This window comes from Lithobates pipiens, unplaced genomic scaffold, assembly GCF_037356315.1.
Source record: "Lithobates pipiens isolate NorthernLeopardFrog02 unplaced genomic scaffold, aLitPip1_a1.2 Scaffold_28, whole genome shotgun sequence".
In the NCBI taxonomy this organism is placed as follows: domain Eukaryota; kingdom Metazoa; phylum Chordata; class Amphibia; order Anura; family Ranidae; genus Lithobates; species Lithobates pipiens.
In genome coordinates this window covers 184,605,472-184,628,196 of record NW_027507789.1, presented here as the reverse complement: position 1 = coordinate 184,628,196, position 22,725 = coordinate 184,605,472, and the positions used below count along the sequence as shown (strand labels likewise).

At 44.3% G+C, this 22,725-nt stretch overlaps 1 protein-coding gene across 1 annotated transcript in view; it reads right to left on the bottom strand.

Moving 5' to 3' along the window:
- The window catches only part of LOC143935913 (integrin alpha-IIb-like), a 129,685-nt gene extending 117,093 nt beyond the window's left edge, over window positions 1-12,592 (bottom strand). The window contains exon 1 of the mRNA XM_077460103.1: window positions 12,350-12,592. Coding sequence (XP_077316229.1) covers window positions 12,350-12,567 — 218 coding nt within the window. The 5' untranslated portion in view covers window positions 12,568-12,592. The remainder of the gene's footprint in view (window positions 1-12,349) is intronic.
- Between the last annotated feature and the right edge of the window lie 10,133 nt (window positions 12,593-22,725).

Genomic DNA, 22,725 nt, shown 5'->3' with positions numbered 1-22,725 from the left:
TGCTATAGTACATAGGGTTGAGTGAGGTACAGTCTGCTATTCTATAAGGACTGGTATAGGTCCACAATACATAGGGTTGAGGTGCACTACTGCTGACCGCTGCCCTATACTGCAGCAGTCCTTCATCGGTATAGGGACTGAGAGTTTTGTCACAGGGTCATTTAAAAAATGACAGGCAGAGGAAGAGGCAGGCCCTTCTGCAGGGGTGGTAGGGGTAGGGCAGGAGCAACAGGCTTGAGCCAAAGTGGGAAGTTGCAGAAGGTGCGTTCAATTACTTTAAAGGACGCACCAGACTTGGTTGAGTGGCTCGCTCAGCCTTACTCTTCTGCACCCTCCTCATCCTCTCGATCTGCACCCTCTTCTTCAATCTCTGCTATGTGCACTCCCAAAGACACTACCACCAACAACACCACCACCACCAACACCACCACCACATACCTTCCGCTTGAGTCACAGGAATTATTTTCCGATCCATATCAAGAAGACATTTCTGATGCGCAGCCACTCTTGGTATTGGATCAGGAAGAGGAGGTAGAAACAACCGCTACTCAGCAGTCTGACGACAGTACCCAGATCAGCCCAAGGAGGAGGTTGGTCCCCGGTGTTGCTGCCTACTCCGAGATCTCTACTTATAGCGGTGGGGAAGGTGACGTTGATGATGACGTGTCTAGTGATGTCACGTGGGTGCCCACAAGAGAGGAAGAGGAGGGGAGTTCAGAGGGAGATATGGACCAGCAGATAGGGAGGAGAAGCAGGAATAACTTACATTGCACAGGAGGGACAAAGCAGAATGCAAATGTATCAGGAGCGAGTCATCGACCATGTACGGTCACATCTGGCGCTCCCAGGACACCGGCACATGGCTCCGCAGTGTGGGCTTTTATTAAACGTGTCCGCTGCTGACAATAGCGTTGCCATCTGCAATCTTTGCAGTCAACAGATTAGTCGTGGAACTACTGCCATATAAACTGGTAGACTCGGAGGCCTTTCGCAAATTTGTGGCCATTGGAACACCACAATGGAAGGTCCCAGGAAGGAATTATTTCTCGGAGAAGGGCATCCCAGAGCTATATGGCCATGTTCAGCGGCAAGTGAATGTATCTCTGGCACACAGTGTCGGTGCCAAGATACATCTGACCACAGACACGTGGTCTAGCAAACACGGGCAGGGAAGGTATATCACTTTTACTGCCCACTGGGTGAACCTTCTGACGGCCGTCAAGCATGTAACCCGTGGCACCCATGTAGATTTGGTTTTACCGCCATGGATTGCATGCAGGCCTGACTCTTCTTCTCCTCCTCCTCCTACTCCATCCTCCTCCCTCTCCTCCTCGGCTGACTCCTCCTTTTCCGCTGCTAGCGTCTCTTCCGCTGCACCGCCCAAGCTCCCCAGAACCTATTCGACATGCCAGGTGAGACGTTGCCATGCCGTGCTGCGTCTGTTGTGGCTAGAAGCCAAGAGCCACACTGGCCCGGCACTCCTTTCAGCTTTGCGTTCACAGGCAGATCAGTGGCTAACACCGCTCAATTTGACAGTTGGTAAAGTGGTGTGTGACAACAGTGCCAATCTGCTTAGCGCATTGAAACAGGGCAAAATCACGCACATGCCATGCATGGCACACGTCTTAAACTTGGTCGTGCAGCGATTCGTTGTCAAATACCCTGGGGTCCAGGACATCTTGCGGCAGGCAAGGAAAATCTCGGCCCATTTCAGAAGATCTTACACGGCCATGGCTTGCCTTGCTGACATTCAGCGGCGACACAATTTGCCGGTCAGACGTCTTATTTGCGATTGCCCGACGCGATGGAACTCAACCTTCTATATGCTTGATAGGCTGCTCCAGCAGAAATGTGCAGTTAACGTCTACCTGTATGAACTCTGCGGCAGAACAAGTTCTGGGGAGCTGGGTTTTTTTTCACTGCGCCAGTGGCTGCTCATGCGCGACGCATGCAGACTTCTGTGCCCATTTGAGGAGATCACCAAACTGGTCAGTCGCAGCTATGGCGCCATCAGTGACATGGTACCTTATGCCTTCTTTATGGAGCGTGCATTGCGTCATGTCATTGATCAAACTGTGGAGGAGCAGGAGCGGGAAGATGAGGAAGTCGCAATGCTGGATGAATTCTCAGGGGGGGCTACGCTATCTGAGACAAGTCAACAACAGGAGTCTGAAGAGGAGTCAGAGGAGGATGGTGCCGGGGCGGATGAGGAGGAGCAAGAAGAGCATACTTTAAACCTTTCTGGGATCCCTGTTGTGCGTGGATGGGGAGAGGAGAATGAAGAGGACGACATTATCCTGGATGATGAGCAGGAGCCAGGCCACCACACCGCTTCCAGTTTAGTGCAAATGGGGGCCTTCATGCTCCAGTGTTTTAATAGGGACCCCCGTATAAAAAGCATAAGGGTCAAGGACCAGTACTGGGTGGCAATGTACTTAGACCCCCGGTACAAACACAAAATGGCGGAAATGTTACCGCCGTCACAGAGGGCTGGCAGAATGGAGCACTTCCAGGCCTTGCTTCGAGAAATGCTGCATTATGCTTTTGCGTGCGCTGGCAGAGGAGCAATTCCCACTCCCAGAGAAGGAGTTGCGGGTACCAATCCAACAGCGCCTGCAAGAAGAGGCCGGTTTGAAGATGTGTTGGTGACTTCGGATATGAGGTCATTCTTTCAGCCGACCCATCGACAGGTGTCACCCGGATCCATTATCAGGGAACGCCTAGACCGTCAGGTGTCCGACTACATCGGGTTAACGGCCGATGTGGACGCTGTGAGGAGTGATTAACCCCTGGACTACTGGGTGGGCAGGCTTGACCTCTGGCCAGAGCTTGCCCAATTTTCAATCGAACTGTTGGCTTGCCCCTCGTCCAGTGTCCTGTCCGAAAGGACGTTCAGCGCAGCAGGGGGGATCGTGACCGATAAGCGTACTCGCCTAGCTCACGACAGTGTTAACTACCTCACATTTCTAAAAATGAATGAGGCATGGATCTCGGAGGAATTCAACACATGTGACCAGTAGACCATGTATATGTCTATTAACAACTTTTTTAATCGAGCACAGAGACCTTCTTTCTTCATTTGGCTCACTTCCTTGTCCAAAAAAAGCACACCGTACTATATGCCCGTACCCTCCTCTTTGAAGAGGTTGAGCGGTGTCATATTTCTACTGGGGCTGCTTATTATGAGGGGCTCCCACCATCCCTGTGCTGTGCTGACATCCTCCTGGGGCTGTACCTCTGCTGTGCATATTATGAGGGGCTCCCACCATCCCTGTGCTGTGCTGACTTCCTCCTGGGGCTGTACCTCTGCTGTGCATATTTTGAGGTGCTCCCACCATCCCTGTGCTATGCTCATTATGAGGGGCTCCCACCATTCCTGTGCTGTGCTGACTTCCTCCTGAGGCTGCTTATTATGAGGGGCTCCCACCATCCCTGTGCTATGCTGACATCCTCCTGGGGCTGCTTATTATGAGGGGCTCCCACCATCCCTGTGCTATGCTCATTATGAGGGGCTCCCACCATCCCTGTGCTATGCTCATTATGAGGGGCTCCCACCATCCCTGTGCTATGCTCATTATGAGGGGTTCCCCACCATCTCTGTGCTATGCTGACTTCCTCCTGAGGCTGCTTACGGTGCAGGTGTCAGTGCTGTATATCACGGTGCTGATGTCAGTACTCTCTATCACGGTGCTGCTGTCAGTGCTCTCTATCACGGTGCTGGTGTTAGTGCTGTATTTCACGGTGCTGGTGTTAGTGCTTTATGTCACGCTGCTGATGTCAGTGCTCTCTATCACTGTGCTGCTGTCAGTGCTGTATGTCACGGTGCTGGTGTTAGTGCTTTATGTCACGCTGCTGATGTCAGTGCTCTCTATCACGGTGCTGTTGTCAGATCACTCTATCACGGTGCAGGTGTCATTGCTGTATGTCACGCTGCTGATGTCAGTGCTCTCTATCACGGTGCTGGTGTCAGATGACTCTATCTTGGTGCAGGTGTCATTGCTGTATGTCACGCTGCTGGTGATCATCTCCTGCACCCTCTTCTTTGCCTACCCTGACCTTCCCTCTCCTCCATTGCCTTCATGCGCTCCACAGTCCTGAATTGTCACAACAATTTCCCATATAAAAAAAGAATGCTTGTAGTTGTCGATCCCAGATTTACCTCATACATGTGTTATGTCATTGGCCATGTGGTGGGACTATGTTTGCACAGCTATTAATTATTTTGTGGCTGCACATTTGACCTGTAGGTTTGCGAAGTTCGCCTCCCATTGAAGTCAATGGGGCCCGCCGCGAACGTTAAGGTTTGCGAACTATCGGCCGCGTTCCCGGTCCGCGTTCGCAAAACGTCCCGTCGGAAGTTCGTCCATCACTACTCCTGAAAGTGCTAGTTGCCAGACTATGTCTGAATTCAATGCTGCCTATCCACAAACCCTGGAAAAGCATGTAGCAACATAAAAGGCAAAGGCCACCCGCAAACAGAGGCAGAACAAGGATAAGCCTATGTAAACAAGGCATATCCCTGTTCTGACAGGGGACAACATGGAGATCTGCTGTTCCCAGTGATTAGGAACAGTGATCTCTGTGTTGTTCCTGTGAGCCCAGCCCCCACATAATTAGAACACACCCAGGGAACACAGTTAACCCCTTGATCGTTCCCTAGTGTTAACCCCTTCCTGCTAGTGTCATTTATACATTGATTAGTGCTTTTTTTTTAGCACTGATCACTGAACTTGGGGTCAGATTTGTACGCCACAATGTCGCAGTCCTGCTAAAAATCGCAGATCGCCGTCATTACCAGTAAAAACATTAAAAAAATAAAATAAAAGTCCATATATCTATCCCTTTTTTTTATTGGATATGTTTAATAAGAAAATATAGTTTTTTTTCTTCAAAATGTTTGGCCTTTTTTCGTTTATTTAATAAAAAATGTCAAACTCAATGGTGATCAATTACCACTAAAAGAAAGTTCTATTTGTGCGGAAAAAAAAATGATATAAATTTCATATTTGTACAGTGTTGCATGACTGAGCAATTGCCAGGTAGGGTAGCACAGGGCTGAATAGAAAAAAAAATGCCCTGGTCATGAAGGGAGTAAAACCTTCCAGAAGTGGTTAAATTAAATAAATAATAAAATAATTAAAAAAATGAAATCACTCCCAGCCCCCTATATTTACTATGTTGCACCGAAAGGGGAGGAGGCAGATAAGCGGAGCTTCCCTTTTTAAGTGGAGCTCTGCTTTAAAGCATCACCTATGGAGATTTTAAAGTAGTTTGTTGCCGTCCCATGCAATTTTAAAGCGAGACATATTTGGTATCTATTTACTTGGTGTAACATAATCATTTATATTTTACCCAAAAAAATGGGGTATTATATTGTGTCTATGTTCACTAAAATTCATTAAAGTTTATTTTTTCAAAAAAATGGGTGTTTGAAAAACAGCTGAGCAAATATTATGTGACAAACAACACCCACCATTTTATTCTCCAGGGTCTCTACATAATGTTTGGGGGTCCCAACTTCTAAGTAATTTTCTTATTTTTAGATATTTACTTATTCTTTTATATTTTTAGAATTTAAGTAGCTACCTGCACACCAGAGACGTCGTTCAGTGTAATTTCAATTGGAATTTTTAGTTAACTGTTTCTATATTTTGTACTGTATGATAAAGCATATACACATTTTTAATATTCCAGTTTTCCCTTTTCCCGTTTAGAGTTTTTCATAGATACTGTTTTAGAGATATTGTGTATTGATTGGAATTTCTATGCTGATATTGAGCTAGAAGTACTAAGGATGTCATAGTATATATTCCACTTATATAGGAGATGAGCCCAAACTGCGTCTATTTACAGCTGATTTATAGCAGACACAATAACACATTTCCTATATAGCCGGCATAAAATGGGTATTCCCTTAGCAAGCATGGCGGCTAATTTCCGCGCATGCGCAATTGGTAACTACACCCTATATAAGTGGAAAGGTGTATGAAGATGGCCGCTCCAGATGACGTCTGAATGACGAAACGCGTAGGGCGTGGCCAGATACGTACACCTTTAGTGCAAACGGCGTGCTAGCCGAGCGGAAGTTCCGAACGCTTTTTTACAATACCTGTTTTATCGTACTAAATGTGAGTACTTTTAAGTTGTTACAAATAAACTGAGTTGCAAACATACTATACCATGGAAAGTCCTCTTCTTTACCTTATGTAATACGAGGTACAACACCCCCACGGAAGAACGAGGGATCTCCCCAGCATTCCAGCAAAGACAGCCCAAGAAGCGACACAGTGGCTTATACTGTGGAGGCTGACCCACCCCGGACGGGGTCGTATTTCTGGTGAGAGCAAAATTCATAAACAGGAACGGATAAGCGAAGTTACTCCCTCCATTCTTCTTTTATACATAGAAAATCTCTCTTTTTCCACTATTTAATTTCCATTTTTTATATTATGGACTAAACCTCTATTTCTTATATATTTCTTATAGATTTTTTACATTTTTTACATTTTTTGTATTATGGACTAATATCTTTAATTTTTCTTGTTTCTTCCCAATTTTCATATCTAAAATTGGGAATTTTTCGAAATTTAACACAGTGTGTATATATTTGTTGCACTTTTCATATTTCACTTTTTCACTTGTGTTCTACAATTGTACAAATTTGAATTTTTTGGTTTTTACTTTATGGTTATTTGATTGAATCTGTATACCAAAGTCTTTGGGTTACGCCATCACCATAGTCACAGGCACATTGGGTTTTTCAGTATATAATTTTAAAATATTTTTTAAAGAAGTTTCACTGTTGACTATAGACTGAGTTTAGCACACTAGCATTATTTATTGAGTAATTCACATTTATATATATATATTTTTATTCCAACTCTTATTCCCACTCTATTTTCATATTTTTTCATTTATTAACCAGCACGCTGGAAAATTTATATTTATATGTATTTTATTTTTTGTATGTATAATTTAATATTGATTGATACATTATTTATTGGGTTTATCATACCAGTATATTTTGGTCCATTCAGGATTGTTTAGAGTTTATAGAGTTTAAAACCATTAGCCAGCAAGCTGAAAAATCTGTACATTCCTATGATATTTAAATTTAGTGAGTCCAAAAAGGTATAGCGCCATATCTATTTTTTCTACCCCACTTTTCTTACTGTTCCATCCAATAGGACGGAAACAAAATAGAGGCTGCTCTTACCTACATTATATTACATTACATATACTTCCTGTTAAACAAATTCCATAGCGCGCCCTATCCTTTTATTTTTATTTTTATTTCCATTATATTGTGTCTATGTTCACTAAAATTCATTAAAGTTTATTTTTTCAAAAAAATGGGTGTTTGAAAAACAGCTGAGCAAATATTATGTGACAAACAACACCCACCATTTTATTCTCCAGGGTCTCTACATAATGTTTGGGGGTCCCAACTTCTAAGTAATTTTCTAGCAAAAAAATGCCATCTTTTACATGTACGAGGGAAATGTCAGAAATGGACTGAGTGGCAAGTGGTTAATGTCATCTGCATCCAGGGTGGATTTGATTTAAATCAAGTTGATTTAACCACTTCAGCCCCGAAAGGATTTGCCCCCTTAATGACCAGGCCATTTATTGCGATACAGCACTATGTCGCTTTAACTGACAATTGCACGGTCGTGTGATGTTGTACCCAGACAAAATTGATGTCCTTTTTTTTACCCACAAATAGAGCTTTCTTTCCATGGTATTATATTATCTCTGCGGTTTTTATTTTTTGTGCTATAAACAAAAAAAGACCAACAATTAAAAAAAAAAAAAAAAAAGTCTTTACTTTCTGCTATAATACATATCCCCAAAAAAATATAAAAAAAAACAATTAATTCATCAGTTTAGGTCAATATATATTCTTCTACATATTTTTTGGTAAAAAATAAATCGCAATATTCGTATATTGATTGGTTTACGCATCTACAAACTACGGGATAGCTTGTGTCATTTTTATTCAAATTTTTTGTTTTACTAGTAATGGCGGTGATCAGCAATTTTTAGCGGGACTGCAACATTGCGGCAGACAGATCAAACACTTTTTTGGGACCATTGACATTTATACAGCGATCAGAGCTAATAATAGCCACTGATTACTGTATAAATGTCACTGGCGGGGAAGGGGTTAACACTAGGGGCGATCAAGGGGTTAACTGTGTTCGCTGGGTGTGTTCTAATTGTGTGGGGGCTGGGCTCACTGGGACAACACAGAGATCGCTGTTCCTGATCACTAAGAACAGCAGATCTCCATGTTGTTCCCTGTCAGAACAGAGATCTGCCTTGTTTACCTAGGCAGATCCCCGTTCTGCCTCTGTGTGCGGGTGGCCGGCAGTCGTAGAGTCCACAAGACCCACGCGTGTGCTCCCATGGCATGCACACCCACAGTGTCTTTTGCATAAAACGACATGCAGGTTAAGCACCATATAGAAATATGGTGTGACCAAATCCCCATATTTTTTGATAATGTTTTTTGAAAATGTCTAGGTGTTTTAAATTGCATTGCAGGAGGTAAATGCCGTTTTTTTGCATGTGTGCGCTGTAATATTTTGTTCAAGGGGCTAAATGTTCCCTAAGGAGGTGTTTCTAACTGTGGGGGCAGTGTAGTGACTGGGGGAAGAGACAGATTGCTGTTCCTAATCACTAGGAACAGACGATCTGTGTATCCTCCCCTGACAGAACAGGGATCTGTCTGTTTACATTGACAGATCTCTCTTCTGTCTCTCTCAGGAGCGGTCGCGGGTGGCCGGCGGTCTAAGCCCTTGTACACACGGTCGGACATTCCGACGGAAAATGTCCGATCGGACCGTGTTGTCGGATAATCCGACCGTGTGTGGGCTCCATCGGACTGTTTCCGTCGGAATATCCGACCGACAAAGTTTTAGAGCTGGGCTATAAAATTTTCCGACAACATGATCCGATCGGACTTTGTCTGATCGTTTGTAGAGAATTCTGATCGGTCAAAGTGCCACGCATGCTCAGATCAAATTCCTAGACCAAAGCTATTGGCTACTAGCCTGAACGTAGTCCCGTCGTAACTAAATAACGTCATCATTTTCTGAACGATCAGATTTTCCCACAACTTTGTCCGGCCGTGTGTATGCAACACCAGTTTCGGACAAAATCCGACGGATTTGGTTGTCGGAATGTCTGATCGTGTGTACAAGGGCTTAAAGAGACAAACGTACCATGACAGCGATTCGACCATGAGAGCCAACCTGCCACAATATAACTGCGGCGGCTGGTCTTTAAGTGGTTAAAGGGCAATTGTCATCTCTGTCCCGCAGCGGCTCCTCCTCTGACCCGCTGTTGACTCACCAACAGTCCCATTCACTTTAATGGAATGCAGCAGTGACACAAGGTGAGGGACGTGGTGACAGGTGACAGGTGCTCTTTAAATGTAAGGACTTATTGTTGCTGGTAGTTAGAATGTTTAATGTTTGCAAACAAAATTTGAATAAAATTAGAATAAAATTATAATAATAAGTTGTCGGGTTAGTAAAACAGCAATATCAGAACCAATTCAATCATACAGTTTGCAGTGTACATAGATTTGCAAAACAATGGAATAAAGGAATATTCCTGAACTTTTTTTTATCTCATCGGTACTAAGAAATTGCGTGAATGCATCAATGCAGTGCATGGTATCTCAGCCTGCAGAGCTTGGATTCATTGAATGAGTTTACCAAAAGATTAAAATATTGCAGAATATAATGCCTCATGCTACACAACTTAACTCCATTTCATGCTGAATAAACTAAATTATTAATGTATCTTAAATAGAAAACTATCTTTAGATAGATTTTTACTCCAAAAGCATTTTATTAAAATAAATTTGATAAAAATAAAAAAATATATATTTTTTTTTTAAAAAGCATCAATTTTTATCCACCCTGCATCCCATTTTGGGAGATTTCACCTTGCTGCATGTAAAGACAGTAGTTGTCAAGCAAAGCCTCCTTGCAACAGCTAATGCCATGGAGGGGCCTCAGTACATTGACATGTAAAGTATATGTGCTAGTGTGATTGATTTTGTACATCCTGGAGTATTGTTATTTGCTGCACAGATAAAAAAAGCCTTTCAGTTTCCGAAGTTTTCAACCTGTTCCACCATCTTTCAGACGCTGCTCGGTTCTATAAAGTTGTAAAAATTCTGGTATTTAGTTGCTAGCTGTTGAGCCGTCACTGGATTCTTTGAAAAAGAGGGCCGTCCTTGTCTAAAATTAAACTCTGTTTATGCAGTGCAGCTATTTTGGTTACTAACAGACCTCGGGGGAATTTTTAGGTTGATAAGTCTTTCTTTTTAGTGTATAGCACTTTCGATTCAGTGATGCTTGAGAAAGGCTTCTAAGAGGTAAGTGACAGAAATCAAAGTAAAAGAGCTGACCAGATCACAGAATTCACCCTAACATGCTAATGTGAATCAAACATTTAACGAGCAGATAAAACTTCCTTACAAGGAAGGAAACTTTTAAAGGATGAATTTTGAGCTACAGAAAAATGCTGGTGGTTGTCTCCAAGGCAGTATATTGGTAAAATCTCCTCGTCAAAGTTCCCAGCTCGGACTTCTTGGGAGCCTTACTCCTCTTGCTGCATATTCTGTAAGGGCACAGCAATACAAGGCAAGAGTAGAGCAAGAACTTCATAAAAAAAAGGCTGTGACTGGTGGAATAAGCTTGAAAATCAAAAAGGCAAAGATATGACATCTTGGTGTACAAAAAAGTAAGGGTGGGTTTCTCAGCCAATAGCCACCCAAAGTACGACATCTTGGTCTACAAAAAAAGTAGGTTGATGGTTGGTTTTCTCAGCCAATACCCACTCAAAGTACGACATCTTGGTCTACAAAAAAAGTAGGTTGATGGTGGGTTTCTCAGCCAATACCCACTCAAAGTATGACATCTTGGTCTACAAAAAAAGTAGGTTGATGGTGGGTTTCTCAGCCAATACCCACCTAAAGTATGACATCTTGGTCTACAAAAAAAGTAGGTTGATGGTGGGTTTCTCCGACAATACCCACCTAAAGTATGACATCTTGGTCTACAAAAAAAGTAGGTTGATGGTGGGTTTCTTAGCCAATACCCACCCAAAATATGACATCTTGGTCTACAACAAAAATAGGTTGATGGTGGGTTCCTTAGCCAATACCCACCTAAAGTATGACATCTTGGTCTACAAAAAAAGTAGGTTAATGGTTGGTTTCTCAGCCAATACCCACTAAAAGTATGACATCTTGGTCTACAAAAAAAGTAGGTTGATGGTGGGTTTCTCAGCCCATACCCACCTAAAGTATGACATCTTGGTCTACAAAAAAGTAGGTTGATGGTGGGTTTCCCAGCCAATACCCACCCAAAATATGACATCTTGGTCTGCAACAAAAGTAGGTTGATGGTGGGTTTCTCAGCCAATACCCACCTAAAGTATGACATCTTGGTCTACAAAAAAAGTAGGTTGATGATTGATTTCTGAGCCAATACCCACTCAAAGTATGACATCTTGGTCTACGAAAAAAAGTAGGTTAATGGTTGGTTTCTCAGCCAATACCCACTCAAAGTATGACATCTTGGTCTACAAAAAAAAGTAGGTTGATGGTGGGTTTCTCAGCCAATACCCACCTAAAGTATGACATCTTGGTCTACAAAAAAAGTAGGTTGATGATTGGCTTCTCAGCCAATACCCACTCAAAGTATTACATCTTGGTCTACAAAAAAAGTAGGTTGATGATGGGTTTCTCAGCCAATACCCACCCAAAATATGACATCTTGGTCTACAACAAAAATAGGTTGATGGTGGGTTCCTTAGCCAATACCCACCTAAAGTATGACATCTTGGTCTACAAAAAAAGTAGGTTAATGGTTGGTTTCTCAGCCAATACCCACTCAAAGTATGACATCTTGGTCTACAAAAAAAGTAGGTTGATGGTGGGTTTCTCAGCCCATACCCACCTAAAGTATGACATCTTGGTCTACAACAAAAGTAGGTTGATGGTGGGTTTCTTAGCCAATACCCACCCAAATTCAAAAAATCTGTTTTGGGTGGACTAACACTGTAAGCGCTAAAATAGTTAAATAAAACGGGGGAAGAAAAAATATTATAGTAAACATTTTTGAGTAAACAGTAACTTAATACATCTGTCTCATTCATACAGACTGAGACAAGGTGTTCTCACCTGCAGCCTCCAGACTATAGATAAGATTTAACGGGCCTCAAAAAAAGTTGAGTGTAACCTTCTATGACAGGTTTGTTTAATTCCCATCTAGCTCTCTCCTGTATTGTACACATTGTACAAGCCCAGCATATTCTGTGCACTTACTTGTTATCTGCTGACTTGTAGAAATCAAAGGAGAATCCAAAGTAGCTTCCATGGGGTCCAGAAAAGTTTTGGGGGTTCAGCTTATCCAGATTCAAGGAGTGGGTATAGGGGAGAATGAGAAGCAGCAGACACAGCAGCATGATGCGATCAGTCCAGCTACAAATAAAGCAGAAACTGACTACTCTTCTTTTGCTATGTGTATTCCTTCTCTGCAACATCCTCTCACATATGACTCAGCCTGTGTCTTACTTGTAGAAGACAGGCTCCACTGTTTCCTGAATCATTACAGCATCTTTCTTACTAGTGGTTACTAAGTAAGTTCACCCTTCTCCAATACTAGATACCACCAACTTTATGTACCAATATATTCACTCACTACACCATGTGTTGTCAATTAACACCTACCTACACTCAGCCATCTCTACAGTCATTATTACTACTGTACTACCATCACTAACTACACCCAATTTCCACAACCCTTGTTACTAGCTGCACCCAGGTTTCTCTACAATTGTCCCTAGCTACACTCAGCCTTCTCCACAGCTCCTGCTGCTAACTACAAGCAGCCTTCTTCACAACTCTACCTCAGGGGCGTCTATAATATCGATTGGACCCTGGGCAAACATTTCCCCCCCCCCCCCCCAGCCCAACACCACCACCCCTTGGTGCCCACTATGCAATTTCTCTATCTCCACCTCCTCTGAGACATACAAAAAGTAGCAGGTAGACTCAAAATCAGTTTACTGCAGCAGATCAGACAGCAATTACAATTGGTTGCCAGAGGTTACAGCATATCATTACCACTTACTGACTGGTTGAATGAATGAATGAATGAAATACTTATATAGCGCACAATGCGAACTGAATCGCCTCTAGGCGCTGTGGCGAGCTTTGATCATCTGCTAAAAGAGGAAGGTCTTGAGTCTTTTCCTAAAAGCCAGGTGATTTTTTTCCAGGCGGATGTTGATTGGTAGAGCATTCCATAGCAAAGGCCCTTGGACAGCGAATCTCCGATCACCCTTGGATTTATACCGGGCTTTGGGCACGAGGAGGAGGTTTTTGTTGGCTGATCGAAGACTGCGGTTTGGTGTGTAATGATTTATTTTCTCCATTAGGTATTGCGGAGCTTCTCTATGCACGCATTTGTGGGTGAGGCAAAGGGTCTTGAACGTGATCCGATTTTTTACGGTTAGCCAATGTAAGCTCCTCAGTGAAGGAGAAATGGATTCCCAGGGTTTTTTTCCTGTTATCAGCCTTGCCGCCGTGTTTTGGATCAGTTGTAATCGCGCAAGTTGATATTGTGGTAATCCTATGTAAAGCGAGTTTGCGTAGTCCAGTCCTGAATTAATGATTGTTCCAACTACCACTGCTTTGTCATTCTTTGGGATAAAAGGGATGAGTCTGCGAAGCATGCGCAGTAGATGGTGAGATCGACTGACTACAGATCCTATTTGCGCATCCATTGACATTTGTGCGTCTAAAATAACCCCGAGACTCTTCGCTTTGGTCTTTGGGGAGATAGTCTGCCCAAAGACAGTTGGTGGAGACCAGGAGGTTTTGGTTGCGGGCTTATGATTTGGGTGTAAGATAAGAAGCTCTGTCTTTGATTGGTTCAGCTGGAGGGAGTTGGTGGTCATCCAGTCCTCTATTGATTTGAGGCAGTTTTCAAGTTGTTGTTGGTGATCTTTTTTTCCATTGATCCGGAAATAAAGTTGCGTGTCGTCAGCGTAAGAGTGGAAGCAGAGATCTGAGCATCTGATGATTTGAAGGAGTGGGCGAATGTAAATGTTGAAGAGAACGGGTGACAACGGAGAGCCTTGAGGGACTCCGCAGGTGACTGCCCGAGTTTCGGAGAGGAATTTTCCTAGTTTCACTGTCTGTGACCGATTTCCTAGGAAGGACGCGAACCAATGGAGATCTATGTCTTGGACTCCGGCTACTTCTGTGAGGCGGACGAGTAGAGTATTGTGATCTACTGTATCAAACGCTGCACTTAGGTCTAGCAGTACGAGGAGACACGGCTCTCCGTCATCTGCTACTTCGAGGGCGTCATCCCAAATCTTGAGGAGAGCTGTTTCTGTTCCATGACCCGGGCGGAAGCCTGATTGCAGCGGGTCCAGGAGTTTGTGAGTATCCAGGTGAAGTTGTAGCTGATGTACTACAGCTTTCTCCATGATCTTGGAAATGGTGTTGAGGCTTGTAATCGGCCTACGGTTGTTTGGATCCTGAGGGTCCAGGTTTGGTTTCTTGAGTAGAGGTTTGACAATGCCTTGTTTGAGGATGCTGGGAACAATCCCTTCGTGGAATGATCGGTTTATGAGGTGGGTTATGGTTGGAGCCACGATGTCGGAGCATTCTTTCAGTAGTTTTGTGGGGATGATGTCAATAGGTGAGGTACTGTCACGCAGTTTATTAATGATGTTTTTTGCGGTGTCTACGGTAATTGGGGATAGTGAAAATTTTGGCGGTTGCGGTATGTTGGTGCGGACATCCTCTTTATGTATTTGCTGGCTGAGGTTGGATGTTTTCTTCTGACAAATTGTTTCCCTGATGGTTTTGACTTTATCGATGAAAAAATCCGACAGTTTGTCACAGTAATCCTGGGATTCGCTTTCTGGGGGTTCTAGGCACACCGGATTCATTGATTGATTAACCAGTTTAAACAGTTCCCGTGGTTGGTTTGCGGCCGTTGAGATTGTATATGAGAAGTGGTCCTTTTTGGCTTTGAAGATTGCTTTCCGATAATTCTCTGTCAGACCTTTGTAGTTAAATAGGTTTTCCTCGGTGGGATTTCTTCTCCATGTTCTTTCCGCTCTTCTGCGTTCTTGCTTTAGTATGGAGAGGGAGCTATTAAACCATCCAGCATTTTTCTTCCTGATGAGAGCCCTGCGTTTTGGTTGGTTGCTAGAAGTTACAGCACATTATTACTGCTCACTGATTGGTCGCTAGAGATTACTGCACATCCTTGCTGCACATTGGTTTCTAGAAGTTACTGCACATCATTACCACTCACGGATTGGTTGCTAGAGGTTACTGCATATTATTACTGGTCATTGCTTGGTTGCTAGAGGTTACAGCACATTATTACTGCTCACTGATTGGTCACTAGAGGTTACTGCACATCCTTGCTGCACATTGATTGGTTGCTAGAGGTTACTGCAACACTACTGCTAACTGATTGGTTGCTAGATTATCAATAGATTATGCTACACATGCAAAGCAGCCCCATTGCCAGATTAAAAGTAGTGTTTTGCATTGCAGTAATATTTTGGCAGAGAAGATGGGGTTAATGAAGCAGACCAGGATTACATTCAAAAACAGCACTGTCAATGATCATAGCAAGCAGAGATCAGTGATTGTTTAGCTGCTAGAAGTGAAAGTTCAACTCAGCAGGCTAGGGCAAATGAGCTAATTCAGACTGTAAACCCCACAACATACCAGCTGTCTGCTCATCCATGTCTACCAGTGTTATATACAGGCAGTGCTGGTCATATTGTTAACCACTTCAATACAGGGCACTTTCGCCCCCTTCCTTCCCAGCCCAATTTTCAGCTTTCAGCGCTCTAGCGCTTTCAGTGACAATTGCGCGGTCATGCTACACTGTACCCAAATGAAATTTTTATCATTTTGTTCGCACAAATAGAGCTTTATTTTGGTGTTATTTATTCACGACTCCGTTTTTTATTTTTTGCGATATAAGCGCAAAAAAGCGGAAATTTGGAAAAAAAAACAATATTTTCTTTTTTCTACTTCAATAAAAATCCAATAAAATCAAATTTTGTCATAAATTTAAGCCAAAATGTATTCTGCTACATGTTTTTGGTAAAAAAAAATCCGTTAAGTGTATAATAATTGGTTTGTGTGATCACGGACATATGTACGCAAATGATCATGTACATATGTGTGCAGGTGATCACGTACATATGTGTGCAGATAATCATTGGGACATGTGATTTTAGTGGGACATATGTGGGGGACATGTTTTTATTATTAGGGACATGTGTTTTTATTATTTGGGGACATGTATGTTTTGGGGACATGTGTGGGGACATTGTGTTTATACTGTGTGATGTGTTTACTGTGTGGTGTGTTTACTGTGTACACTAGACTGGTGATCAGTGAGTAAAAAGCTGTAAAAAGCAGCTCATACTCACTGATCAGCAGCCGGCTGCAGCGATCTGCTCTCCTCTCCACAGCGATGACTTCTGTGTGAGGAGAGGAGGAGCCGATTGCCTAGCAACCGGCTGTTTGTTTACATCACATGACGGCCGTGATTGGACACGGCCGTCATGTGATCAGGAGGGCCAATCACAGAGCCCTCCTGCCGATCTGAGATGCGGCGTGTCCGGGTGACACGGGCGCATCGGGATCGCGCCGCTGCGCGGGCGCGCGCGCGCGCGATCCCGCTACTCCTGAATGACGTTCCCGAACGTCCTATCAGGAGTAGGCGGCTCCCACCCGGCCGTATATGTGCATTGGCCGGGTGGGAAGTGGTTAAAAAGCAGAGACGTAAAGAGGAGCGGTAACAGATTAACAGCTCAAACAGCCATGCACATCTTAGGACTGTCATTTCCTCCTCTCTCACTCCTGTGACCCCTTCCACTGCTCATTAGTGTGTCTCTTCCCTTGGCCAGTTCTGCTGCCAGGCAAGGACACTGCCGCCGCTTACTGTTTTACTTTCCCTGCAGCTGCACTATGTGACAAGGAACAATTGTGAGGATGTTGAGCCCCTCAACAATAACAGGGCCCTGGGCAGGTGCCCCATTTGCCCTGCCTTAAAGACAAACCTGCACAACTCTTGCTGCTAGCTACAACCAGCCTTCACAACTCTTGCCACTAGCTTTCTCCAAACCCACTTCCACAACTACTAGCTATCTACAGCCTTCCTCATCAAAATTACCAATAACTACACCCGGGCTTTTTTTTTACAAGTCAGTCTCTAGCTTTATCCAACTGTTTTCACACCTATTGTCCTTAGCTTCGACAAACCTGTTTCACAGCATCTTTCACTAGCTACACACAACAGTCTTCACAATGCCAGTCATTAGCTACATGGAACCTTCTGAACAACCACTGGAAAAAGGTGGATTCAGTCTTGTTTGCAAACCCTACTAGCTACATCCTACCTTACACACAATTCCTGTGACTAACTAACCCAACCTTTTCCAAAACTACTGGGCTGACTACACCCAGGCTTTTCCACCAGTACTATTTACAGTACTATTCACAAGAAAACACGTCCCCATTTCTAAAGTCACTGTCATTATTTACATTCATTTTTTTGTACCACTACTGTATCCACCACATTCAACCTTTCATAAAACTCATGTCACTTGCGACTCCTGATATTCTCCACAACCATCATCACTAGCTTCACCCAGCCTTTGGATACAGCCAGCATTCTCCACTATCTCTACTGTTATTGGCTACACCCAGTCTTTTCCGCCACTGATATAATCACTGACTACACCCAGGCTTCTCCACCACTGGTATAATAACTGATGACACCTACTCTACTCCCTTATTGACACTATCAATAGCTACATTCAGTCTTCTACTCCACTGGTAGTATCACTGATGACACCCAGTCTTCTCCCCTATTTCTACTATTAATGACTAAACCCAGTTTTCTCCACTACCATTACTATTATTGGTTACACACAGTTTTCTCCACTACCATTACTACTACTGGCTACACCCAGTCTTCTTTATTACAACTGCTATCATTGGCTTCATCCACCCTTCTCCCCTACGTCTACTATTAAAGGCTCCACTAAGTATTCTCCACCAATGCTGCTATCACTGGCTAGGTGTAGAATTCTCCACTAAAGCAACTATCACTAGATACTCCCTATCTTCTCCACTAGTACAATATACCCATAGCCTTCTTTTTATAACAGACTGTAGCCACTTAGGTCTCTTTACTACTACAATTTACAAGTGCTTCTAGTTTAACTCTTCAATATAGACACTAGCTTCACCTGCCTTTGAGCCATCTGCTTTCTGCTAAATCCACTTTGCACTATAAGTGCAAACTACAAGTGCAAAATGCACTTGAAATTGCACTGAAATTGCACTTGGAAGTGCAGTCACTGTAGATCCGAGAAGGACATGCAAGGGAAATAAAAAGCAGCATTTTAGCTTGCACATGATTGGATGATAAAATCAGCAGAGCTTCCCCTCATTTCAGATCTATCCCTCAGATTTACAGCGACTGCACTTTCAAGTGGACTTTCAGTGCAATTTCAAGTGCACTTTGCACTTGTAGTTTGCACTTGTAGTGCAAAGTGGATTTGCCTTTCATAAGTAACCCCCATTGTATCATTGTTCAAATGCATCTTCTAAAGCCTTATAAAACCACACATTTTTAACCACTTGCCGCCCGCCCTATAGGGAATTGACGGTGGCAAAGTGGTTTCATAATCCTGACCGGACGTCATATGACGTGATCAGGATTATGAGCCGCTGCGCGCCCCCGGGGGCGCGCATCGCGGCGATCGTTGTTGCGGGGTGTCAGTCTGACACCCGGCAACTACGATCTCGGTAAAGAGTCTCCGACGGAGACTCTTTACCATGTGATCAGCCGTGTCCAATCACGGCTGATCACAGTGTAAATGGGAAGAGCCGGTGATCGGCTTTCCCTCACTCGCGTCTGTCAGACGCGAGTAGAGGAGAGCCGATCGGCTGCTCCTCTGACAGGGGGGGTCTGTGCTGATCGATTATCAGCACAGCCCCCCCGAGGATGCCCACACTGGACCACCAGGGACGCCACTAGACCACCAGGGAAAAGGTAATAAAGGCCATAATCCTCCCTAGACCACCAGGGATGCCAGTCAGCACAATGGGTGCCAATCAGTGCCCATAATGGATGCCAATCAGTGCCCACAATGGGCATCACTGATTGGCATGCATTATTGTTTGGCACTGATTGGCATCCATTACTATAACACCGATGCCGCCTATGAGTGCCCACCTGTGCCGCCTATGAGTGCCCACCTGTGACGCCTGAGTGCCCACCTGTGCCGCCTGAGTGCCCACCTGTGCTGCCTGAGTGCCCACCTGTGCTGCCTATCCATGCCCACCTGTGCCGCCTATCCATGCCCACCTGTGCCGCCTATCCATGCCCACCTGTGCCGCCTATCCATGCCCATCCGTGCCGCCCATCCGTGCCGCCCATCCGTGCCAGCTATCAGTGCCAATTTGTGCCACCTATCAGTGTCCGTCCGTGTTGCCCATCCGTGTCGCCCATCCGTGTCGCCCATCAGTGCCGCCTATCAGTGCCACTTCATTGGTGCCACATTGGTGCCCATCAGTGCCGCCTTATCAGTGCCCATCAGTGTAGCCCCATCAGTGCCCATCAGTGAAGGAGAAAACGTACTTATTTACAAAGTTTTGAAACTAAAACAAAAAAAAACATTTTTTTTTTCAAAATTTTCGGTATTTTTTTATTTGTAGCGCAAAAAATAAAAACCGTAGAGGTGATCAAATACCACCAAAAGAAAGCTCTATTTGTGGGGAAAAAAATGATAAAAATTTCATTTGGGTACAGTGTAGCATGACCGCGCAATTGTCATTCAAAGTGCGACAGCGCTGAAAGCTCAAAATTGGTCTGGGCAGGAAGGTGTTTAAGTGCCCTGTATTGAAGTGGTTAATTTCCCTTAATACCTGTTTGCACCAAATCTTCACATAAAAATGGTACAAGTGTTAGGACTTTTCTATTCAGTGACCAAATCATGGAACTGGTGAACCTTGGCCCTCATAGATATGGGCCAAATTGTTAGGATTTTTGTAATTGTGCTTTGTAGGGGTTAATTTAGTGTTTAGTATTAAGAAAGTTAGGGTTTGGCCCCTTTCACACTGCCAAACTTGAGGACGATTTTGCCACGATTTTACAGTGATTTTTCAGCCAAGATTTTGCCGCGATTTCAGGGAGTGCCTGTGTAATCTTGAGGTCTATGGACCTCAACTCGCATCAAAGTCGGACCAAAGTAGTACAGGGACTACTTTGAAGTCACACAGATATGAATGGTACTCATTGGAAATTATGGGGTACGACTTGTCATGTGACTTTGCAGTCCCAAGTCGCAGGACAAGTCGCACAAGTGTGAAAGGGGCCTAATGCCCCATACACACAGTCGGACATTCCGACCACAAAATCTGTCAGATTTTTTCCGATGGACTTTGGCCGAAACTTGTCTTGCATACACACGGTCGCACAAAGTTGTCGGAAAATCCGATCATTCGTAACGAGGTGACGTACAAAACATACAATGGGACTACGTAGAGGCCAGTAGCCAATAGCTTTCATCTCCAAATTAATTCTGAGCATGCATGGCACTTTGTGCGTCGGAATTCTCTACGCCTGTTCAGAAAAAGTCTGATTGGATTTTGTTGTCGGAAAATTTTAGATCCAGCTCTCCAACAGAAAAAGTCCCATAGAGCCCACACGCGATCGGATTTTCCGATAACATAATCCGATCTGACTTTTTCCGTTGGAATTTCCGACTGTGTGTACAGGGCATTAGTGTTAGGAACAATACTAAGTGAACTGGCCTGGGTTTGGTTCAATGTGCATTGCTAAATAAGTCTTTGTAAGGCGAATCTTGTTATTATCTTGACAAGGTAGCCAGATACCTTACTACGCCAATCCATACATGTACACCCCTTTTATACCTTTTCTTATAAAAAATGACACCGACACCTGCTGGATGTAAATGGCCTTTCCAGGCCTTTATTTAAACAATAAACCAAACTAAAACTTTTTCTTTAAAACTTCTGTAACCATTTTATTTTACCATATAATTTCTTGTAACCAAAACCAGCTCATCAGATAAACAGTTGTTGATCCCTGACGACCCCATTTCAACTTGAGCCTGTAATCCCAACTTTTTATGGCATTCGTCCCCAGCCGCCAACTTGCCTCGGGGACTTACCAATTGACCACAGACCCCCAACTTATTAGCCCGTCAGTCTGGCCAGCCGCCAGACCACCCGGGAGGACTCCATACCCATGATGGGTCCTAACTTTTCCAAAACCTAATTTGGAACAGATAAATTGCATACCAGCCGTCAAGGACCCTACCGCCACTCGTACTCATGGTCACCCCATATCCAACCAACCCTCCCCATTAACAGGGCGGGCGGGCGGGAACGTTCCTCCTGACCTGCTGCTCCAGACTGCTGACCCTCCCAGACTCACGTGCCTTCACATAAACTCTACTCCACCCCCTCTTACACCATCCTCCAATCAGGTAAGCCTTGTAACATTCTTAACCCCTCGTACCATTCCCCTGCGTAAGCCTTGCACCCTGTCATGTATGTCCTACGCTTACGTTGCACTACAGCTACGTACATGTCTTGAGAAGGTAGCCAGATACCTTACTACGCCAATCCATACATGTACACCCCTTTTATACCTTTTCTTATAAAAAATGACACCGACACCTGCTGGATGTAAATGGCCTTTCCAGGCCTTTATTTAAACAATAAACCAAACTAAAACTTTTTCTTTAAAACTTCTGTAACCATTTTATTTTACCATATAATTTCTTGTAACCAAAACCAGCTCATCAGATAAACAGTTGTTGATCCCTGACGACCCCATTTCAACTTGAGCCTGTAATCCCAACTTTTTATGGCATTCGTCCCCAGCCACCAACTTGCCTCGGGGACTTACCAATTGACCACAGACCCCCAACTTATTAGCCCGTCAGTCTGGCCAGCCGCCAGACCACCCGGGAGGACTCCATACCCATGATGGGTCCTAACTTTTCCAAAACCTAATTTGGAACAGATAAATTGCATACCAGCCGTCAAGGACCCTACCGCCACAGCAGCACAAGAGTGACACCTCACCCTTGTGCCTGCCGCCACACCTGCAGAGCCCTGCCAATGCCATCTTCCAAACCCAAAGCCCACAGGTCAATCCCGACTGGGTTAAGGTGGACACCATCCCCCCGTAAATACCTCCACGTCTCCACTTCCAACTCCCAATGCCTCACCACAATACCACCATTCCGGGCAACAAACCTCCCCACCTCTTTGTTCACCTTTATCCGAGCCTTATTAATCTTCTCACAAGACCGGGCCCCCCTCCAAGACATGCGGGCCACAATATCGGACCACACAATAATCATGTCCGGGAAGGCAGTACGAAGCCTGAGGAAGTCCCACCTTATGTCTTTTATGATGTTGCGCATCGGCCTAACAACCAAGTCGTTACCTCCCGCATGTATGACCAGTACGTCCGGTGCCCGATCCAGGCCCGCATAGCGATGAACCTCTGGCACCACCTTGTGCCACATCAGTCCCGGGATGCCAATCCATCGAACCCGGCCTTCATCCCTGGACAGTCTGAGTTGTCTGCCGTCCGGCCG